This window comes from Cariama cristata, unplaced genomic scaffold (assembly GCF_000690535.1).
Source record: "Cariama cristata isolate BGI_N322 unplaced genomic scaffold, ASM69053v1 scaffold12630, whole genome shotgun sequence".
NCBI lineage: Eukaryota > Metazoa > Chordata > Aves > Cariamiformes > Cariamidae > Cariama > Cariama cristata.
Window position 1 is genome coordinate 27,382 of NW_009594114.1, and position 24,078 is coordinate 51,459.

Sequence of the window (24,078 nt, forward strand, 5' to 3'; positions counted from 1 at the left end):
TTTGCAAGCTTGTCAGCTGCAAGGCTGGTTGGGCTGCATGGTTTGAGAAACTGTTTTCATCTCACTTGCGATGCGTAAGATGGCAGACTGGCTTAGAAAGCTTAGAGGCGTGTTTTCATACATGATATGCAAGAAGTGACTTCAAGGTTTTACAGGGGAAGACTTTTCCAGGGATCTTGTTCAACGTAGTCACATCAGTCTTCATGGGTAATTCTGACTTTGTGGGTGCCCGCTGAGATCTCCCTCACTGAGCAGAAAAAGTTGGGATTTTACTGAAATTCCTTGGTCAATCTGAGTATGGGACACACTTTCAGTGCTGTGATTCTTCAGGGCATTTCAAGTATGCTTTCAGACCATCTCTTTCAGTTTTCTATGGAGGAAGCTTTCTGTGGCTTTCTTCCTGGCAGAGACTGCCTGTTATTTAACAGCTATTTCATTTTGTGCTACTAGATACTGTAAAATGTTACACCTCTCTGTTTCTGTGCCATGTGGCACTGTTCACCTCCTCCCAACTGCATCATCACTTCCCTTTGAGATTTCAAAGTGCAGCTTTATGGCAGATGGGAAGTCAGAAACGTGATGTTGTTCTTGATTAGCTTGCACTTCCCTGTTACCTGCCTCGTCTCTTGTCAGCATTCCTTAAACATGTGTAGAACAGCTTCTTTTTGAAGAGTATTAGCATTGAATAGGTGACTAAGATTTAAGGCACATGGATCTTGCTCCTGATCCCAGTTGGAATTCTTACTGAGTTTTTTTTAAAAACTTAATTCAATGCTTTTCTACCTGGTTGGAAGAACTGGGAAAAATTTAGGTGGCTCAACTAAAATCTGGCTCACGGTCAGGGTAGGGGCACTCTTTGAAGTAGTCTCACTAGTGCTAGGCTGCTTACTGGGAGGGCAAAAACATTGGCGGTTCTTTTAGCCACCTCTTGTTATTCCCAGCGTGCATGTCAAGTGAGAAGAAGATTAGGGCCACAGCAAGCTTGTGTGGTTGGAAAGGGTGAGATGAACAAGTGCCCGCAGTTTGGTAGTGGCAGAGGAGGAAAGTTATGGTGAGAAACTGGAAGAACAAGAAACCACCCAAGACCTTAGTGCAGTCCTGGGAAGTTTAAGGACATACATGTGTGTTTGCCAGGACCACCAGACATTGGGACCGTTGCAAACTAAAATGCAGATGGAAGACGCTCTGTGGCTCTACAGATACAATGAAACTCTTTGTAGGAGAAAGCTTTGCTTTCGGGAACAGGAAAATGGAAGGCACTTTAGCTTTAAATTTCCTTTAAGATTTCTCTATATAACAATGGAAATTGCAAAAAGAACAGATTGGCTAAACTGCCTTCTGTACAACTGAACACTCGTGATAAATCTCAAAGAAAGTTTTAAAAGTGGTAGATGCTTTTATGCTGCTGTATGGTTACCTCTTGGGGGGGGAACAGGAAGCAAGACTTCCTTTATGTTTTGACTGTCATTTATTGGTAATCAACCAATACTTTCTCAGTGAAAGTGGTGAACAAAACAAATTGGTACTGAGAGAAATTCCAGTAAAAGAATGGAAGAGCTGATGTACTTCTCAACACAGTCTGGTTTTAGCACGATTTTGTGTAAGCCCATTAATCTGTGTATTGTGCTTGTTGCTGCAACTCAGCCTCCTTCAGCAATACCTCTGGTCTACCTGTGACTGTACTTCTGACAACACCAGGCACCCACACTTCTCTTGTTTTCTTTTTTTCTTTTTTTTTTTTTTTTTTTTAATTTTGGTGTGGGGGAATGCCTGTGATTTGTTTTAAGGGTAGGCCCTGGCATTTTTTCCTCTGACCCCAGGGACATGTGAAGTGTATACTTTGTGGTGGGTAGGGAGGATATTCTTCCTCTGCCCAGCTCATTACATTTACAAATTTTTACAAGTTAAATGTTACACCAGTTATACCTTCTTCTTGGACACTCAGTGCTGTGATATTGACAGTAAGTTGAGCCTTTTTATGGGAAAGGCTGATGAGAATGTTTGGGGTGATTATTGTGAAGCTGGTGCTGGTTGCTTTGGTATGTAGAAGCAGTAGTTGTTGTGCAATACTTAAGAAAATAATATTTATTTGCAGCAGACAATACTTAACTTGAATTCTGCTAGGCTCCAGTTATTTTAGCGAATTGCTATCTGGTCTCTCATACCTCTCAGCTTAATTTTGTGTATCTTAGAGGGTTGCAGTTACATCAGAGAACTCCCCCCACCTCTTTGGGGTTTTTTTCTTCTTTTGGTGCAGTGATGAACAAACTACTGTTGTCTGAAAGTCTTTTAAAACCAAATCAGTTTCTCTTCTTACTATTAGGTGAAGTAGCCTTAGTCTTTATGTGTTACTAGCTGCTATATCTGTGGCCAAACTTGTGTTCTTACATTGCCTATTTATTTGCTAATATACAGATCCTCTTGAAAACTTTAGCACTCAAGACATCATATGGATTTTGAATGCACCCTGCAAGATTTTGATTCCGTAAATGAAATGTTAATATGATAACCTGAGATAGATATAGTCCTGTTTCCACTTATTTCATGGATTTTAAAAGGGAATCTGTTCTCAGTTTCTTCAATCGGCTCACTTGCATTACAAAAGATAAGTACCACTTGGCATGACTGGACTCAAAAATAGATACTAAAATAATAACTTTATAATAATGATTGAAATTCTTAACACCTGCAGTGAGAGGAATGGGTGCTTTCACCAGCAAACAAGCAGAAATGAAAGCTGCCTGCAAATGTCAATTGTAGCCTTGAAAACATGAGAGTATTTAAGTATCTTTGGTTCACTTATTACCTCATTTTTTAATAGTTTTATCTTACTGACTGAAACCTGAACGGTCAAATTAGTTTACCTTCTTGAAGGTGTGTATTTGACTACCATTTGATATGAGTGGAAGCAAATATAATGAAGGAACAGAACTGGAAAGGAATGAGGGTATACCAAGCATATGTATGTGTGTACACATATATATGGATGTGTGTATATATAAAAACAATATAGGTTAGAATTATCTGAGTTCTTGTAAGGATTTGATCATTAAAACTATGTTTAAATAGCCAATAGAAACTTTTTAAAGAAAAATGATCCTGAATCAGTGTCTCTCTGAAACTGATCTACTGCCCTTTTTATTTATTGAACCGTGTACGGCTTCCACTGCCTATACTTTATGTGAGCAAAAAGGCATCGAACTTCAACATTTAAGAGCAAATCCAAAGACCTTTTCAAAGATTAAAATTAAACATTTTGAAGACCTTATCCTTCTGATATACAACAAATCGTTCCAAACTGACACTTCAGCGAATGAATGTCTTTCTATACCAGAAGGCCTTGAATAACTCTTTTGCGTCTCTAAATCCTATTAACACTGACCCATGTAATGAAAATGCTGCATACTGGCTGATGAATGTTGTGTGTTGACTAGCTTATAAAATGGTTTATTTGGGAAAATGTCTCTGAATTTAACAACCTGATATAACATCTGCCATGAAAAAGATTTCCAAAATAGTATGCAAGACTAAAATATTGAATTACAAAAAGAAAAAAATCCAAAATCTATTTGCTTTATTCCCTTTACTGGTGTTTTTTCCATGTTTTCCCTGTTTGTCCCTGCCTCCATCTTGCAGTGACCTAACAGGCATTTCAAAGATAGCTGATTTAGGCCAGACTTGGACACTCTCAACAGATGCATTAAAGCAGAAAAAAAAAAAATTTAAAAAGAGAAGTTGGGGGTTTGTGTGAAGAAGGTAGTACCAATGGACCACTCTTTTCATTTCATTGGCACAGATCTATGGCTTAAGGGCTTGAGGGATGCTTCTTGGAAATGTCACATAAGACTCATGGTACCGAAGGAATGGGGAAAAAGAGGCAGAGAAGTTGTTCAGTGGGAGAGAGAGAGAAGCAAAGAGAGGGGAGGTGAATGGAGAAATGACTTTTAAGAGTTATTTTGGTTCTTTAAACATTTAATTTATTTTTTTTATTTTTATTCTTTAAAAAGCTTGTTTATTTGACATATTATAGTTATCTGACTAGATTTGACAAGAGAAGTGGCCTTTCCTCTTTAAATGGCATTCCTTTGCAATTCCAATTTACATCCAAACCATTTTGTAAGTGTTGCTTACTGGTTGTAGTATGTATTGTGCTGGTTCTTGCATTGTGTGGTGTGAATTCATAAGAGGTTTCAAAGGTTGTGACAGACTGTCTAGCCTGCCCTGTGTTTCTTGTGTGTAAATTTTGATGATTGTAAGTGTTCCATAGTTTGAAGTTATTAGTTTGATATTTTCTGTGCTGCATTATGGAAGATTTTGCACAGTATTGAAGATTTAACAAACTGTTCTTAGAGACAGTCCTCATAGAAAGGCATACATTTGCATTTGCATGCGTTTATTTACTGCATCCAATTCAAAAGAACTCAACTAGCCACGTTGAAAAGACTGTTAAAACGTGGAATAACTAGATTCTATGGGGAATTAATAAAACTTACGCCCTTGCAGTGGCACGTTTTGATAGTAAGGGGAAACTGAGCCGAAGAAAATGGCGCAAGAAAGAGTATGCTAGAATAGCTCTTTGAATGCTGGGTCACAACAGGCTTTTCTTGTACAGGCCCCCAGAAGCATTTCTCAGCCTAAGCCGAACTTGTGTTTATTTAGCTTTACTGTGGTATTTCTTCCTGCTTCTGAATTTATCAATAAAATCTGGTTTTATTTAAGATAACTTGTGTATGTCTTGGATAAAACAAACAAACAAAACCCTCTGCTTTTTCCTTTGGGGGAGTGAGTAGGACCGAGGCAGTTAATGGCCTTGCGGTTGGGCAGTTCATGGGAGAAGTTTGAGAGTCTCCCTGGGCATGACCACAGACTCCCAAGAGTTATTATCAACAAAGGAGAAGGTAGTGGTAGAAATATTGAATGTGTTGGTTACAAAGAAAATACATGTCTGTAATGTGGCTTTAGTCTAAGGTAAACTTGACTTTGCAATAAGAAATGTTCTGGACCATGTTGGGAACGGGAAAGGAATCATCAATGTGCTGGTTTAGTTTCCACATAACAACTTCACCTTTCCTATAGATTATGGTTTCTGCTTTTCACTTAGTAAGAAACAGGATTTATGTTAAGATCCTGAATATTAAATGTTGAGAGCCAATTGAACACTATGCATTTTGTAAAGCTGCTAATATTTCAGTGTCAGGACCAACTGGATTTTTACACAAAATACTTACCTTGAGCCATGTCACTGTAGGGCAGAAAATGAAGAGTTGACTGTATGGCTCACTGAGGCTGAGTGAAAGCTATGCTTGCTTTAAATAGTACATATGGAATATCCACAAAACATATTTCTTAAATTTCATAGGAAGAGATTATGGTTATTTTTAGTCTTAAAGGGGCCAAAGGTTAAGACAAATCTGAATAATTGTACAACCTGTAAAATATAAGTTGGGATGAGATTTGCAGGGCAGCCACAACTGCAGAAAATTCTGGTGGCTTCTCCAGAGGAGAAAAATATTCATGTGATTTCAGGTTTATGTTGCTTTAAGGGAGGTACTTCAGTCACCAGCCCATTTGTAACAAGAATTTTGTGTTTTAAACAGGAAAAAGTCTCTTATCTTTGGGGATCTGAAGTTCCCTGTGTCAAGAGTAATAGTCACAAAACCTACGTGCTGTCCATCCAGTAGTAGTAAGATGGAAAACCCAGCAGCATTTGTGTAGCTGTACTTTACTTTCTGGCACTACTTACTGTACTTGTTAAGCTTGTGACAAGCAGTTAGTCCTGTTGGACTTAATCATGGGCAGACACGAGTAGCAGGTCGTCTCTCTGCCCCGAAGACTTTCCTGTCGAATTGGATAAGGCTGCTGCAGAGGAAGATGTAATGCACAGGGTTAACGGTATCTGATAGAAGATGTTATATTGGTTAAATTATTTTATTGTTGTTTTTTTTTTTTTAGGTTTGGTTAGGAAGTGGTAAGTCAACTGGGATGAAACCCTCAAGGAAAGGCAGCAATGTTAGGTGCTCGGGAGAAAACCATGCAAGGGTGCTGTTGTGGAGTACGACTGAGGAATGAGCAGTGGGAAGGAGGTTCAGAACAAGCAGCTGAGGTGTACAGGGTCGAGGAAGTCCTGCTAAAATCTGGTTGCTCTATGCTCTCTGCTTTGGCAGCTTCTGTAGCTGCTCCTGCTGTCTGGGGTTTCTGGCTTGTTCTTCTCCAGCAGTTTTTCTTTAGACAATATGGCTGGGGAAGAAGGAAAAAGCAACACTTAAGTTCTTGCAGTTTGAAATGTATATTCTCCCTTAGATGCATTTAGATCCAGGACAGTCCAGTAAAGAGTAATTGTCCTTTTTGAGACTTTTGAGGTTTTTTGGTCTCCCTTTATTTGCAACAGGTCCTCAACCTTGCCATAGTCTTGCTTCACTCATGCCTGTAATAGTACACTTCATGTATCAGTCCCTGCCTTTGGAGCTCCATTCTATTGTTCTCACCCATTAATATTTTTAAAAGTACTCTAGACTACAAAAGCCCTGGAAATGTTGAGTTGTGTTTCTTTTTCTAAAATGGAATTTAAAGTCATTTATTATACTGCCCTATCTCTGAATATATTTTTGCCACTTCCGCTTTTTTATGTTGCTTTGTGAATGACCCCAGAAGAGAAGCAAGCCAAAGAGATGGAAAATAATGAAACAAGCAAGCTTTAAATTGCCATCATAGTGCATAACATAAATTAGCTAAGGCTAGGCATTTTCTTAAGTATATTTTACAGTATTCCTAAGTGTTCATGCTGACAGTAACATCTAAAATGCATTATGTTTATGTGCTGCTAAAGGATGAAAAATAGCTAAATTACTGAGTTACTTTTGATTTGACTGCTAAAGTGTATTGGGGTACAATATAGCCAATCACCCTATCTGTCAGCTTGAAGCTTCTTTTCCCTGTAGAACCTTTAAATAGTTTAAATATTCTGTCACTTCTGTTTTCTTTTTTTGGTTCTTACACATTCTTTCTTGGAAGTTTTGCCTTAGCGCAAATAATCTTCTGTGGTACTATGCTGACTTTGTACATTTTTGTACTGTGCAGGAGTTTTGAAATACGTGATAAATGACTGTGTTTTCCAAAACATGAGATGCCTTTTACCCCCCCCCCGTGTAAATGGAGATACACAGTTATGTACCTATCCTGCCCACTCAGGTATACAATAATGACTCTGATAGTTGAGTTCAGACCAGTTACTTAAAAGGTACAGCCTTCTCTTTCGGTGGTCACTTTGAACTTCAGTGTGAGAGCCTGATTTAAGATCAAATGAGTACAGAACCAAATCTAGGTATGAATTACTGCAAATACTTGTACCTGTAGAAGGATATCTGTGTCTTAATAACAAGTTCTGTTGATTAAAACTTTATATTTTATGTTTGGTATTAGTTCATAAGCTGATATTTACTGTAGCATGTCTGATAGTTGCTAATATAGATCAGCAGCCCTGATGTTTTTACACGGCAGATTTTTACACAGCAAATTACAGAGGTAAAAACAGAAGTACAATTGTGGTTGGATGATTTTGTCAACTAAAAATTGACCAGGACACACAAAATTTGCTGAAAATCAAGAAGTTAGTCAAGTGAAGCACATTACAAGTTTTGTCTCATCAAGATTTGTGTGTTGGAAACAGCAAAATAACAGTACCATAGGATTTCTGTGAAAATGTACATTAGTACTACAGATTCATGAGATAATATAGTCTGCCAAAATAGTGATTACTTAAGGAAAAAGAAAAATATTACTGAGTGCTCTTGGGTTTGTCATAGAAACGAGAGGGTCAAAATACTGCAGGAAGCAAGGCAAATTGAAAGCATGTTTGAGATTGCTCTTATCTAAGATAAGGTATGGGAAAGTGAAAGGAATTTTCTCAGTAAAACCAGTGACCGTGCAATCATACTGTACATCATGGTATATTAGGGTAGTGTGTGTGTGGATTTTCTAATGGCAAGTGAAATCTTTATTGGTATTTTTGAGCCGTAAAGATGAGTAAATGAAAAAAGGCTAGAATAAGAAATTGTCTTAATGAGATGCTGACATATTGGGGCTATGAAGAAGCCACTCGTGCTAATTGTTGTCACGTAAGCATAGAACTGCTTAAGCAGAGACTGTGTAAAGAAGGAAGTGTGCTGTTTATCACGCCTTATTACACATCAGAGCTTTTGCCTTTGGATGTTTCCAGTAACAAACCATTGAAAAGTGTTATGAAGAAATGCTGGAATAAGTGGGTGATGGACAGATAATTAGGTGGCTACACTACAGGGAGTTGCAAAGGGTTTACTACATAGGCTTGTTGATTGAACATTTTGAAACGGGTCATAGCAGAAGCAAAATGTAGCATTAGGAAGGCACTTGCTTCTAAGAGTGACTGTACAAGACAATTTAGAGCTACAACTCTGAAAAAAGAGAGGCAGACTTCTATTGTTTCAGTGGTTGTGAAAATCAAGATGATGTGCATTTAGTGATGAACTTTGAAAAACAGACTACTGATTAAAGGTAAGAAAACAATAAAGCTTGTCTTTATGGCTGTAAAGTCATGTAAAGAATGCACAAGGTTTTACTGAAAGTAATCATTACAATTCAAACTAAATAACTCTTTTTTTTGCACCACTTTATCTTTGAGGGATTGATAGAGAAGTGCATCTTCTACACAGAAAACACGGTACCTGTTGTTAGTTTTAGGATTGCTTTAATTGTACTTTGATCAGAGTTTTAATAACATTTACAGCCCTGCTTCTTGGATTCTTACTCTTCAGTTGTTATTATGACAGCACTTATGCTTCCTGATCTGAGGCACTGCCTGAATTTGTGCCAGTGCAGTCATAATTTTACCCAATCTTCGTCCATTTCCTTATTTGTTTAATGTTAACATCTACATAAACGTTTTTTAGTCATCAATGATATTTTCCCATTATATTCTTTTATAGTGGGAAAATTACCCTGTCTTAAAAGTTAATGAATGGGATCTAGAGCTTGATGTTTCTCAGCAAGATGAGGAACATCAGATAGCAGCAGCAAAGTTTTCCTGTACCCTGATGTACATGTGGGAGGCCAAGTTAGTAGCTGTAACTCATGTCATTGTTGCTGAGGCTTTCAGTGATGGTATATCAGAAATGATGTTGCTTTTGGGGACATATCAGATGAATATTGCTTTAAAATGCTTTTCAAATAAAAAAATTGAAGTGTCTGTCGTGGTAATTGTGGCTGGATGAAGAATACATGTTGGTTCTAATAAGGTAGTTTATGGATAATGTTGAGTTTTTTAATCCACAAACATTTTTACCTGTAATAGTCCATTTTTACCTGTAGGCTTATTTTAGTCTCATGTCTTGTTGGACATCATAATGCAGAACAGACTGGTAATTGCAAAAGTGATGTTGTTGTGATTTCTTTTGACTCATGATGGTGGTTGTTGTTGTTGTTTAGGAAACCTGAATTGACTGACTCTGCCTCTCTGCTAGAGACCTTCAAGTTTCTTGAAAATGCAGCTGCAGACTTTAGTGATGAAGAAGATGAGGAAGATATTGAAGGACGAGAGAAAACAATCATTGATACCGCAACAGTGAGTGGAAAAAATAATTGAAAAAGTTACGAAGAACAGAAAAAGTGAGATTAATGAGATGCCTATATGCAAAGTATATGACTGTGTATGTACACATGCAAATCATTAATGCATCTTCATGATGGTCTGTCCAAGCATGTGTGCATAACAGGAATTATATATGGAATTCTGAGTTTGTGCATACAAGTTAAGCTTTGCCATCTTTATTGCTTTAAGTTTGCAGTGACAGATAAAAATTTTTTACGTTGTCTTTCCACTATTCCATACTGCCTAGTATTTTTGATATAGTTAGTTTGAAGGTATTGTTCATAATGTTGCATGTCAAAAATACATTGTTTCTTGAATAGTTATATAAATGTATTTGTATTTTAAATGACTGTTAGAAATGTATCCTTGTAAGATACAGAACTGAAATACCACATTTCTCTTTAAATAGCTTGTGAAAGAAAGAGAAAGTATAACTGGAAAAACTCTAACGTGATTAATGAACTTTTTTGTTTGTTTATTCAGTCAAATACCTGAAACTCCCTCATGATCTAGACTTTGCTATGTGATTTGGTCATATGATCACATAAAATAGATACATACAATCAGTACTCAATTTTATCCTCCTCTTTTCAAAACCAATATTTATTTAATGAGTTGTGTTTCCTAACAACTGAAGCAGATAGGAGTTATGATGGTTGTTGTTGTTTCTAGGATCAGTTTTAAGAATGAACACTTAAAAAACCATCAGTTTTAAAGGCGATCTTTGTAAACTTGTTCCTGTCATGTATGATCTAATGTCTGAGACACTTCTGTAAAATTACCTGTACTACAGTATGTTCAATAAGCCTGCTGAAGGAATGAAGCTTGAAGTTTAGAATTGCTTCAGGTTTTGAAATTGGTTCATTGTATTTAGAGGAAACAGTCATTCATCCTCATGAACTATGGGATGTTGGTCTATGTATTGAAGTCTTTTCAGACTGACCCTTAGCAAGGTTCCAGGTCAAAATACTGTGATGAATGTAATTTTTCTTTTTCTGTAAAAGTAAAATTTATACTACAGATTTTGTGTATCATGGCGTCAGCTCACAGGTTAGTCAAATAACTGTAAAGCATCTAGTTCATTTTGATTATTGAGGGAAAAGAAAATTTATTACAGAAAGTGTACAATGAGGTCCTTCATTAAAACACGTATATTTTTGTACCAAATTTTTTGTACCAATTTTTTTTGTACGAAATTTACTTTTGAATTTGAAAGGGAAATGCAGTTTAAACGTGGAAGTATCATGTTTAATTAACAGTAATGATTGAGAAGGTATTCAGAATGGAATGATTTTTGCTGAATCTAAGCAAATTATCTCTTGTTAGTTGTGGGGGGTTTTTTTCTGGACTTGTCTTTTGGTCCACACGTAGAGTGATTTCAGAGGTGAGAGTTAAACAGGCTGTTTTCAGAGAAGGAGAATGAGTTTGGTTTTGCTTTTTACAGCATTCTGGATTTTTTGTGGGTCTTACGTGTTTGTTTTTTTGTTGGGTTTGTGGTGGGTTTTTTTTTTGGTTTTTTTTTTGTTTGTTTGTTTGTTTTTTTCCCCCCAGATCTCTTTTAAGAGAAAGTCTGTACTTTTCTGGTATTAAGAAAAAATAGTAGTGGGCTAGATGAGTGTAGATTTATTATCAAGTGCTTGATTATTGGTGGTCACAGGAAGGAAGATCTACAAATTTCATTTTGACTTGGAAATTTGAACAAAGTCTGCATGCTTATTCCAGATTCACTTATTAATGTGTACTTTTCTGCTTCTTCACTTCCTGTTAGGATTTTGCATAGAAGACAAAACAGTACTGCTTGGTATAAAGATGTGTGTGTAACTGAGTTCAGCTTTTTTCTCTCCTTCCTGACCTTTCAGATTGTAAGGAAAAGAGTGCTATCTGACAGCAGTGAAGACAGAGATACAGAAGAAGCTTTGAAAGAGTTTGACTTTTTGGTTACCTCAGATGAAGGTGATGGGGAATCAAGAAGTTCAGGAGATGGAACAGACTGGGGTAAGGAAATTTAATGGATTGTACTAGGAGAAAAAAAATTGTGCTAAGAATATATTGTGAGTGATTGATTGAGATCTCTGCTACGATCACGGCACCTTTTGAGTATTCCTACAGTAAGTAATTGGCAAACTGAAGTCCTCTTGACATAATATTCTCATTTTTCTGTAGGCTGCTTTAATGTAAGGATTCTTCAAGGTTTATGCTTCTGGTCATTGTCTTTTTCCTTTTCTTTAATAATAAGGGAGATGGAATTTGGATTTTATGAGTAGGATTTCAATGTGTTTTTCTAGTGACCCATGCTAATGATGGGCTCTGATAAAGCTGTATTTTACAATTACAACATGAAAATTATTTCGTCTTACTTGCTTTCTCCTACTTTGATACAGACAGTTATGTGAGTCATAAAGACTGAATTAGTTGTACTCTTACTGTGTGTTAGCAATTTGGGCAATATGAACTATTCGGTTGCTCAAATTTTCTTTTGTAACTTACCAGAAGAATATATCTTTAAGCCTCCTAGTCATAGAGAGACATTTCTCAAACTGTTCTTTGTCTGTTCTTCATGTCCTGCAACCCAGAATGCCAGCATCTGCTTTACCTTGACATAATTATTCTGCATAAACCCACGGCATAGGGAAGGGAAGAAGGAAGAGAACTGGTTAAATATCTCAATAGGGAGTTGTTTCCTCCATAAGCTACTCTGGAAAGTCTTAAGCATAAGTGGACACAGAGGGAGCTGTGGAAGATGATTGAGAAATAGTTGAGCTTTATAATGGAACTGAAACCTTGACAGGCAGATAGGCTATGGTAGCTGTGGCTCCCATGTGAGCTAACAGCTGTGAGATGCTGTATTTCACTGAAACCATGTCCAACTCCTGCTTGGACCTCGAATTATTGTTCACTGTGGGGTAGCCTCTCTGCTTAAGAGGCTGTGTCTTGATACTGTTAGATACAGCAGTCAGTATTCTGTTCACCAAACAAATTTAGGTATGTTACTGTTTTTTTTATTGTGTTGTTCTGATGCTTCTTTTAAATATTAAAATCTTATCCATTTATGCTTGATAAGTGTAGCTATTGCTTGTGTCACCAAAAAGTTAGTATGCCAACAGGAGCTTTTTTTGTTCTCAAATTCACGCTTCTGGTTTATTTTTACTTTCATTGATGACAGCTGAGTACAAATGAGCAAAAGTCTAACATTAAAAATAAGTTGTCATGGAAAGTAGTAGTTTTGTTTCTGGAAATATTAAGGGGTTTTTTGAGTTACAGACATTACTTGTTTCACAACCTGTGTCTTTAGTGGTAACTGTATATAAGAATAAGCTTCTTCAAGGAACTGCCATTATGAATCACTTACATTAATTTGATTTAAGTGAAACTTAAATGTAGCATAGAAAATGTTGTGTAGCACGGATAGAAGCAGAGGAATTCATTTTGGATCCCAAGCATTACTGATCCCTTACAGTAATCTGTTGAACCCATTTGGCTTGAAAGTTCTTCAGAAGTGTTCAGGTAACTTTTAAACTGTAAAGCACTTGCACAGCAGTAGTTCAGGATCCACTTGTGAAGTTGAACAGAACTTATGGGACATGCAGGAAGCATCCTGGGACTGTCTATAGAAAATGAATGTATTGAGTATTTTCTTGGCAACAATACAATCTAATATAAATCCGTTTAAACTTTTTATTGGAGGAGAGCAAAAAATCTTGTCTAGCCAGGGAGCAGAAGCATGATTAAAACGTACAGCCTGGTCCCAGAAAGGATACATACTTGTTTCTCTCAAGTATGATTTTCTCATACCTTTTTTGAGTTCTTCATGCAATTTTTGATCATCAGTGGTACTTAATTGGGCATATGTATTAAGATGACATGACTTAGCTCACAGACCATCTTTTTTTAGAGTCTGTCTTCACCTTATTAATACCTGTCTATTTTCATAGCTGCTGCAAAAAGACTAATGCCTCAAGACTTTGGGTCTTGAATTAATCTGTCACTCGTGAGCGTAGGATCATGACTGGAGGGTTCAAAGGAGTGAGGGGTCATCTAGTCTAACTTCCTGCTCAGGTCTGTTTGCAGCAGGTTACTCTGGCTGCATTCTGGTCAAGTTTTGAATGTCTTCCAAGAAAGGAGTTCCCATAAACTCTCGGGGAAGTATTCTCGTATTTGAGTGTCCTCGTGGTAAGAAGTATTTTGTCTTTCTGTGATGCAAGTCAGAGCAGAGTCTGTCTCTGTCTTCTCTACACCTGCCCATTAGGTAGTTGTAGGCAGCACTAAGATGCCTCTTTTGCTATCACTGAACACTCACAGTAGTACCAGCCCCTCCCTGTAGCTCATCTGCTCCAGCTGCCTTAACCATCTGAGTGTCTCCCTGGGCTTGCTATACTATATCAGTGCTAGGTACTTAACATTATACTTGCAAGGTTTCCCAGTATAAGAAATATTATACTGGATGCAGCACTCAAGGTGTGGTGTCACAAGTGCCAAATAGAGGGCAATAATCACTTTCCTCACCCTACTGCCTACGTTATCCTCTTAATACAGCCCAGGATACAGCTGATCGCCTTTGCTGCAAGAGTATGCTGCTGACTCCTGTTCAGTTTGATGCTGATGGAGGACCCCTAGGTCTTCTTCAGCACACTTAATTTCTAACAAGTCAACCGCTGTAATAACCCATGTCTGGTTTTGTGTCTTCTGTCCAATCATAGTGACTCCTTCAGATTGTGATTGATAGTGTTGTGCTTCCTCTACAGACATTTAATACTCCTTTTGCATATTAGTCTGAGGATAAGTTTATTGTTGTTCTTATTTTAAAAGGTCTAGAATAGTTTATTGATGTACAAAGAAAACTTGGTCTGAAAGGAATCAATTTTTAACTAGTAAGGTTGAGATTTTAATGAGGAAAACAAAGCAAAAAGATAATGCATTTCAAACAATTTTGTTGCTGTAGTGGCCATGAAAATAAATACATGAGGAAAAGCTGTATTCCCCCCCTCCTTGCAAATTTATTTTTTAAGCTGCCTCATACAGTCTTTCCATATATGGAAAAAATGACTTGGAGATTTGAACTCACGTAACACATTTTGTTCAAAATCTCCAAATACCATACTGTTGGAAGAATACTTCTCTGTATCATGTCACAGGGAAAGCAATTTGAGGGAGATGGTTTAAACAAAAAAGGGGGGGGGATTTTTTTTTTTCCATTAGGCATGTTGAAATGTTTTGTGTATTTTTTCAAAGACTAATAACTCAGGCCTTCCCCTTTTTGTGAAATTTCATGGCTTTAGTACTTTAAGATTTTATTCAAACCTTGGTGACATGTATACTGTGTTCCAAAATGATTTAAATGTGCTGCTGCTTTGCGTAAATGATAACATAGCACAAAGACAATGAAATGAGAATTTGAAGTGCAGTGATGCAACATCTGAGTTATAAAGTTATGTTGACTAGTAACATAGCTGCTGCTTCTAGATACAGTAATTCTTTCCCTGGAGGAAAGAAAAAGCTGAAAAATATGTCCTGATTTATTATAAAGTAAACATTGCTTACATTTATGAACAGCTACGTGCTTTGTTATAGAAATTAGGCATGTGAAATTTCATCTCATTTTTTTGTTAAGAAAATTCTGAGCAAATAGAAGTGGAATGTGAGTAGCAGTTTTACAGCTTTCACAAGCTTAGTGCTGTTTCTGTCTGTTTAAAATAAAAGACAAATGCCATTGACAGCAGCTGTTAGCTCCTTCAGTGGAGATCACTTGGTGACATTATTGAAAAAGGATGTTTCATTTGTTTCACTTTGTTTAGAAAAGGAAGACCAGTGTCTCATGCCTGAAGCTTGGAATGTCGACCAGGGAGTAATAACCAAACTCAAGGAACAATACAAAAAGGAGCGCAAGGGGAAAAAGGGGGTGAAGAGTAAGTGGAAAACATTGCACCTTAAAATCATAAATCTCACATCTTTCACACCCTTAATTCTATCTCTCTTTCAATGTTTTCCTAAAATTACTTACTCTTTTACTTTGCTGCTCCTGACTGCTTTCCTGTTCACCAGTTCTCAGGGGTTGAAATTAATGACAGTCAATCAAGTTACCTGATAAGTAGTGTGATTAGATGTAATTTCTTCCAACTAGGTGTTGGATTAATTAAAAATTCTTCCTTTGAGCATGGATTATACTTTTGCTATTCAGAAGCTTAAATTGTAAAAAGCATTGGTTTAATAGTTCACACTTTAATATAGAAGACTTCAGAACCCTTTCTTAGCTGGAAACATGCCAGTTTCACAGGAAGAGTTAAAGTCTGGTATGTAAATAAAAAAAACACAAACCAGAAACTGTCTTGAGTATCCTATTAGATGACAGAGGGAGAAAACAGGTTAATTTCTACCCCTGTTTATACTTAACATTCACAACATGAAAGTCATGCTGTCATCTTAATTTGTTATGCAGGGCTCGAAATAGGAAGCAACTCTGACCATCAGTTTGTTTGTAAATCACAGGATTTATTTATTGACTTTCATACTTGTGGGACTAGCCTTTAAAAATGTTGGGTATTGTTATCCAAACAAAAAACTATGATCAGTATCTGAAATACAGTTTCTAGCCCTGTATTATATTTTTTGTTACATTTCTTGAAATACAAATCTGTTATGTAAAATCAATGTTTTTTTTATAAGTAAGCTTTAAAACTTCTTGAAATCAGATGAAATGTTTAAAATAAAGCACTGTATTCACAGCTCTATTTCAAACATCTAGCCATATTGAGAATGCGTGTGTGAATGATGTAAATTAATAATATCGCAAGTAGCCCAGTAAGAAATTTGAGGGATGTTTCTCCCTTTGTGGGAAGATGCTTATGAATACCAAGGAAATTCTCACTTCCAAAGAGACGTACGTAATGATGCAAAAGGTGTCAGATCCTCACATCGTTGGGGCTGACTTATTTTGTTACTTTTGGTATGGATACTATGATAAACTGCCGCTCAGCAGTTGGTTATGTTGCTGAAATTATGCTATCAAATACACAAACTAAACCTCCTTGTTTTTATTTTTTGTGAAAAAAAGTAAATCACTGCCATACTTTAAATTTCTCAAGTGAAATTTTGTCATCTTTGGTATCATTTAAGTTACCGGAAATTAATTGCCAGTCTGACAAGAAGCTGAGCTGGCCAACTAAAGTGTTCATGTTTCACAAAATTGGTTCTAAATTTCTTTATAGTTAAGATAGAGAGGGCATACCAATATATGACTTCAGTGAAATTGATTTTTGTAACTTGTCTGTTATTTTTAAAATACACAGACATGCTATGTTGTTGAGGGTAAACAGTTGTAGGGTTAACTTAGCAGAAATTATTTAATCGAACTGTTGAAATAATATTCTTGAACAGCTGTTGAGTGCTTTTTATTTTTAATAATAAAACGTAATTGTTAATATAGATATTATTGGAACATGTTCTATATATTTATGAGAAAAATTCCTGATGTAAGGGAGCACTTGGACATCCAGTGCACCTTCATGAAGATGACTACTGCTTAGTACATTTATGGTACCTTTTGGATTGATCTGATTGGTTTGATCTTGGGAGACCAAATGGTTTACAGCAGTACAGAAATTAAGCATCTTTCCATGGACAAACCATCGTTGGAAGGGCATCAATGCAGAAAAATCAGGAAGAATCACAGTCTGTTTTCAGCTATTCATTATATTGCACATAGTGAAGAAGAATGTGAGGAAGGAAGTCCGGGGAAAAGGAAGGGACTAAATATCTTAACATTAAATTGTACAAAGTTTGTTTCTGTGACTATAATCTCATCATAAATGGTGCTTAGACACTGAACTGCTACTAAGTAAAATACTGTTTTTATAAATCAAATACTATAGTAAAACAATCTTGCAAAATCCTACTTACGGTTTTCCTCAATCGAGTAATATTTTTGTGACAGACAAGTTAAATACAATTTAGTTTATTATCAGTCGTTATGGTTAGGGTGGATAAAGTAGAGTTTGCAACTGCATTAGTAAACTTATGATTTTGCAAGGCTGTAGTAAACACTCCTGTGAAGTAATAAGAGAATAGAATCATAGAATGGTTTTATGAGAGAATACATATATTACAGTACACTTCTGTGTTAAAGCTGCTTAAAAATAGCTGTATTATTTACTGGTCTAGGAAAAAACATAATGGACTATGGGTAAGACATTTTCCCATTCTTAATTAAACTTACAACAGGAAAAACTACCGAAGATATGTTTCAGCCTCAATCCTATATAAAACAGTCAAAACAGGGATGTGGGAAAATGATGGAGCAAAGCACAGGTAAGTGTCAAGAAGAGCATGGGTCTTCACCATATGTAGCTTCAGGAAGTAGGCCAGTGAATCCAGTTGCATTTATATTTTAATATAAATTTAACTTTTTGATTATATAGTTCACAATACTACACAAATAAATTTAAAATAATCATGTTGTCATAAGAATAAGCTGCACAAACTACCTGATGTACAAATTTTAAAATATTCACAAATGTCAGCTGTTGTTTTGGAAAAGTAAATATTCTAATAATCGGTGTGACTCAGTTGGAGGCATTCTTCAGCATCCCATGCAAGTAGCAGTATGAAATTTATAAATGTGGGGAAAATTGTGCATTCACAATTCTCAGTTGCTTCTATCACTTTTCTTTTCAAGAAATTCATTTCATGCTGGATGATTAGTTACTGCTGAAAATAGATGCTCATTAGTTTTTCTGTGGTAACGTTATAATGCAAGGTAGGATCCATTGTTGCATGTGCTACTGTAGCATATCTGATAAAAGTAGTGCTGTCACAAACTATGCATAAACCATTTAATTTTTTGTGTTGTTTTTTTTTTTCTGGTTAGGGCCCAACAGGTCAAAGCTGCAAGATATGCTTGCAAACTTGAGAGATGTTGATGATCTCCCTTCATTGCAGCCATCTGTTGCACCTTCTTCTAGGCCCAGTAGCTCAAGGCTCATTGAACACGAGATAAACAGGACAGATGAGGGTAGGTATTAAAAATGTGCATACACCTTTGTAAAAGGTAGCTGTTTATAGTTACTTCTGCTTAAAGGTTATCCTGTAAGACTTTCCAAGCACTTTACAAATACTGATTCAACATTATGAGTTCTGTCTAAGTGCAATAAATGGCATTCCTATTCCTCCCCTCCAGTCACTATTAGTAAGGTCAAGACACCTACCTAGGTAGGGTCGTGGCTGAATACCTTTGAACATGATGGAAGAAAAACTCATTTGACACTTGGTGGCTTTGTAATATGAGGATCTTAAATCACTTGCTTTTGTTGGTGCTCAGGCCTGGCAGTCAAGTGTGGAATATAAACTCTCAGGACATAACAGCATCTGTTTTTCTCCCCATGAACATGATTTTAAATGTCTGTATATATACATACGCATATATACTCACACACACATATGTATGTGTTCTTTTTTTAAGTGCAAAGATAGAGGCTCTGCAGGTAAACGCAAGTGGCTAGGTATAGCTTTTAAATGCATGTGGTGATTGTGTAGTGAATCATACAGAACAACTGACAGCTTGCTAGTGTGTTCATTTCCATAATGTGTTTCAGAAATTAAAAAAAATTCTCATAGCGGCTAGTCCAAGTATGGAAAGCCAAGCATCTTTGCAATGAGGCATGTGGTTACCCTCATTAGTATTACGTCTGAAAGTTGCTAAATCATCTATTTGATTCAACATTTGAATTGCTAGAATATGCAGCACAATAAAATAAATATATGAGGCTATATTAATTTATAGAGGATCATATCATGTGCTCTTCGTTTAAATGGTAGATATGTCTTTCGAAAAGTGAGCAAAACACGGGTTTCACTTAGCAGTCTTTCAATGAGTGTGAAAAAGTAGGGCGGCCAAGTTTTAATTAAGATGCATAAAAAGCCCCGGCGTGTGGCATAGTTACCAAAGATCTCAGTAGTTCTATTTCCTACATGCTCAGTGATTTTTCTTTATGAAAGAAGGGGGTAACTTAGCAACACTTGGGGAAGTGGAGGAATCTTTTCTTGAATGTTTCCTTTCCAACTTTTCTCACATGTACTGAGAGCCATATTAGCAGAGCTCTGTTTTCATGTCCTTTCAAGAATGTGTTCTTTAATTCAGAGACTCAGACGGACATTCAGAGAAACAGAAGACAGCTGATTGTTACCAGTCTGAGTTCACTATTACAAAGTATTAGCTATGTATTCTGTTATAAATCTGAGACTCTGATATTCTTGGCATACAATTTTTTTTATTCTAGTAACTTTTCATATTTGATGTCCTGTATGTGTTGGGTGTTGAGTGGAATATTACATCATAAAGTTCAAAAGAGAGAAAAAGAGAATGGTAGTTTAGACTTGAGGGTGAAGAAGGTAAGAGATGTTTGTGATTAAAAGGAAATAACTAAGAGGCCAAACAAATGGCAGAGCTTGAAGGGCTTTTATTTGGTTGGAAAAAGTAATAGAAAGCAAACAGGATGCTCAATAGAGGTATGAGTGTGAAACAGAAAGACCACAGAAAGATTAGCTTACTTTATGCTAGGTGGACTGGAGGGGAATTGAATAGCATCTGAACCTGATACCTTCAGGAGAAGAGGGAAGCAGCCTGAACAGATCAGGCTATTCATTGTAAACCGTAGTTTGTTTGGTTTTAACTTGGTGTTCGTGCTGTTAGACTAAAGAGGCTGAGAATGAGATGGCATTTCCTTTTCTCTCTCCCTGGCAGCAACAGTATTTGCCATGGCTTGTGTTTAAAATGGAGCTGAAAGGGGAAAAAATTGTAATTTACTGAAAAACCCTTGTAATTTGAGACAAAATATGTATAAAATTGAGCGAAGTCACTTGTGTCCAGAAGATAACACGTTTTCATCTTATTCAGTCCCCCTTTGTGATATATGGACTTGGAGAGCTATGGTACAGAGAAGCTGGTAAAGGCACAGCTTCTTTCAAGTCGTACCGCTTGATGCAGAGCCTTATGTGATACAAGCATGTGCACTGTACTCCTCTTAGCCTTTGATCCTCCCATTTCTAGTGAATCTGCCTGTGGATGTGTTTATGTTACAGTGACTGGAGCTCCTATAGGCATGCTATAGTAGCTGTGAACTAGTAAGTTTAGATACTGCTAGTAAAAACCTGAAATTCAGTGCTGACTAATCTGTTTGGTGGTTAAATTGATTTTACAAGTAGAGATGAATTGTCAGCTTCCAGTCGTATTGCTAGATTGGAGTGCATGTAAACAGCTTCATTGTAGACATGCTTCTGGATGTGTGTGGACACAGTGTTAGGAAGGAGGAGTCCAGCTGGTCCCACCAGATGTTCTTGTCTACATTTTTGCTGCTACTTCAGAGCCTATGTGCATATTTTATAGTGGAGCTGGGGAAGGGCCCGAAATTTTCTGTGTTACTTTTGCATTATATATGGGTGAACGGTAGTGTACTCTTCCCTCCTGTGGCTAATTACGCTTACTGTCTTGAGTCATGCACACCTCAAGTGTAAGTATTATGTTCAGAGGATACTGTTTATTGGTAAAGTACAGTGATTATCTTTAGAATGGCTGGGGTTTTATGCATCTTTTTATATCTTTTTGCCCTCAGCTACTTGAGAGTTGTTTAGTATTTTGGAAGTGGAAAATATGCTTTTATTAAACAATGCTGTATAAACTGATGTTTCAGGATTTTTTTTTGTTATGTTTTCTTGCAGTGGAAGCTTTAACATTCCCTCCTTCTTCAGGGAAGTCTTTCATTATGGGAGCAGATGAAGCCCTTGAAAATGAGCTGGGTCTTGGAGAACTGGCAGGCCTTACAGTAGCCAATGAGGCAGATTCACTGACGTACGATGTGAGTGGTTATTAATGGTAACTCAAGGTCTTACTGGATGCTTGCTGAAGGCAGATGCAAGTTACATGTGTGTAGACTCAGCAGAAAATATTTTTCTGTTAAAATTATGCTGCCAGAGGATGTCACAAATTTTTACCTGATGTATCTCTTCTTCCCATACACAGCAGCCTTCAGGCTCTCTGCAAGCCCCTCTGTTTCTCTTATTTGCCTGCCATGTCATTCAAATAATTGAAAGTAAACATGATTAGCGATAGTGATACAGCTGGGTTCTTGTAACCCCAGTGACGCTGAGCAAGATTAGGAGTAGCATGGTTAGCAGATTGAGGGAAGTTAATGTCCCCACTACATGGGGCTGATGAGGCCATGCCTGTATGTAGTTTTGGGCCCCTCCACTTTGAGAGTTGTAGAGAAATTGGAGAGGGTCCAGTAGCATGTGACTGACAAGGAGTTGTTAAGGGAGCTAGTCTTGTTCCCTTGGTAGGAGGCTAAGGGGTGCACGAATAGCAGCCTACAGGTATTGGAAGGGTGCTTACAAGGATAACAGAGCCAAACTTCATAGTGCCAGGTGTTAAAACAAGAGGAAACAGTACCAAATTAAGGCTCTGGAGGTTCAGATTGGACATTAGGGGGAAAAGTCTTACGTAGGAGGTTGTACTGAAGCAAGTTGCCCAGACAAACTGTGGAACCCCTCTCCTGGGAGATGTTCAAGACTTGGCTGGGGGAGAGCTGTGGCTCACATTACCTGGTGTGGGCAGTAGTCTCATTTCAAATGGGAAGCTGGACCAGAGACCTTTAGGAGGCTCTTGTGGCCAGCACTTCTGTGTGTAGCCTACGGCTTCTTTTTCTTCCACTTTTTATGAAAAAATCTATGTCTCCATATCCTGAACTAACAGCTTTCATTTATGGAATCTAGCATTTCTTTTATCCACCCCTACCCTATTCTGCGTGGTTGAGAATATTAACTTCTCTTTGTTCATTTGTTATATGCCTTTATGAAGTCCTGTGATCAGGAATTCATAGTCATGCTTACCTCAACTCTTACCTTTTCTAGTGCTGACAATTTAAGGAAAAAAAAAATTGTTTACAAAGCTCCCTGCTTCTTTCACTATGCTTTTTATTGAAACAAAATGAAAGGCTGGATTTTCCATTTCAAATTTCACTTGAAGTTTAACTTACAAATAATGTAATCTGGTTTTATTTTGGACTACTTCATACCTTCTTCCAGCTGCCAAATGTCAAACAGGTAGGATTATTGGAAATTGAGTATGTTTTTTTTAAGTGTCAATTTTGAATCATATGGAGAACGAAATTGAAAGATTCATGTGAATCCATCTTTGAATGTATTTGCTCTCAAGGGTTGCAGACACTTTCCTGTTTTCAGTCCCTTTCATCCCACTGACATTTTTACTGGATTCTTTTCTTCTAAAACATGACTAAGCAAGGGCAGAGCCCCAGTGTTGGTGTGCCTGTGAAAGGGCTGCCAAGGGAAGGTGAGGACCAGCAAGAGCTTTTCTTTTCTTCTAAAACATGGCAGCGATAGACTACCTCATCTCATGGTTTAAGTTTTTTGCATGTTGCTTTGACTGTCTGTAAATTAAAGAATGGTTTTCACTCGGTAATGGAGATTATGAATTTATTACTCAAAAAAGAGAAAGTTTTCCTTTTGTGGGTAAGTTCTTTAGAATATCTAACAAGATGAAATTTCCCAGATTGCTCGCCAATACTCTCTTCAGTTTGTCTTTTCTTTTTTCTTCCCTTACACATTGTTGTCTTAACAAATGCTCACTTTGGTTGGTTCTGGTTTTTTCCCCCTAGTCTTCTGGGTAGATTAAGAAGCTTCATAAAATTATAATAGACTGAGTACTGTACATAAGAGTATCTGAACTACAAAATCATTACATTTAATACTATGAACTGACATGGAGGTTTTGGACTTTGCAGTAAGATCTTGTTTGATTTCCTGCAACTTTGAACAAGAAAAGTGTTCATAATCCTACTTGCGTATCATTGCTGCTTCTGGAGTTTTCAAGTTGTCTGTATAGACACAAATACTACTATTATTGGCAAATCCAGATCAGGTGCTAATTTTGGGGTTGAACATCCTCCCCTCTCCCCTGGTTTTTAAGTCTCCGATAACCTTGCTTTTGTATTTTAGTGGGGAGAGAGAAAAGGAGGCTGGCTGCTGTGTTAGTAACCCAGCCTAGCCAGGCAGGCAGTGCCTCAGGGCTGGGCTCTGTTTCCACCTCTGCTGCTGGTCTGCTGGCTGGGACTGCCCTCCGTCTAGTTCCCAACTTGTAAGCTAATCATCTCGGCCTCCTTTGGAAGAACATCTTTGAATGAGAAGCAAATGGAGAATATTATCCTGCCAGAACTGGCATGCAGTGTTAGGTCATCTGAGGTATCTTTGTGGCTTTCGCAGATGTGACACAGGACCTATGCTGCTGGTATGGCACCTGGAGGGCAGGCAGGGTTCCCTCCATCACCTAATCGGCATTAGATGCCTGTGTTGAGGCAACCAAACTCCTCTCCAGATATCCGTGAATACTCTGTACGTCTTGTACCCTTTTTGCTGAGACGTTCTTGGCCAATCTCCAGAAAATCTGCCAGAGCTGC

The 24,078-nt window shown here is 37.3% G+C and overlaps 1 protein-coding gene across 1 annotated transcript in view; it reads left to right on the top strand.

Annotated features, from left to right (window-relative positions):
• The window catches only part of LOC104158984 (striatin-like), a gene marked incomplete at its 3' end in the record, with an annotated part of 35,951 nt that extends 14,486 nt beyond the window's left edge, over positions 1 to 21,465 (top strand). The window contains exons 5-9 of the mRNA XM_009696779.1: positions 9,460 to 9,595; positions 11,482 to 11,617; positions 15,415 to 15,525; positions 18,483 to 18,626; positions 21,329 to 21,465. Coding sequence (XP_009695081.1) covers positions 9,460 to 9,595; positions 11,482 to 11,617; positions 15,415 to 15,525; positions 18,483 to 18,626; positions 21,329 to 21,465 — 664 coding nt within the window. The remainder of the gene's footprint in view (positions 1 to 9,459; positions 9,596 to 11,481; positions 11,618 to 15,414; positions 15,526 to 18,482; positions 18,627 to 21,328) is intronic.
• Between the last annotated feature and the right edge of the window lie 2,613 nt (positions 21,466 to 24,078).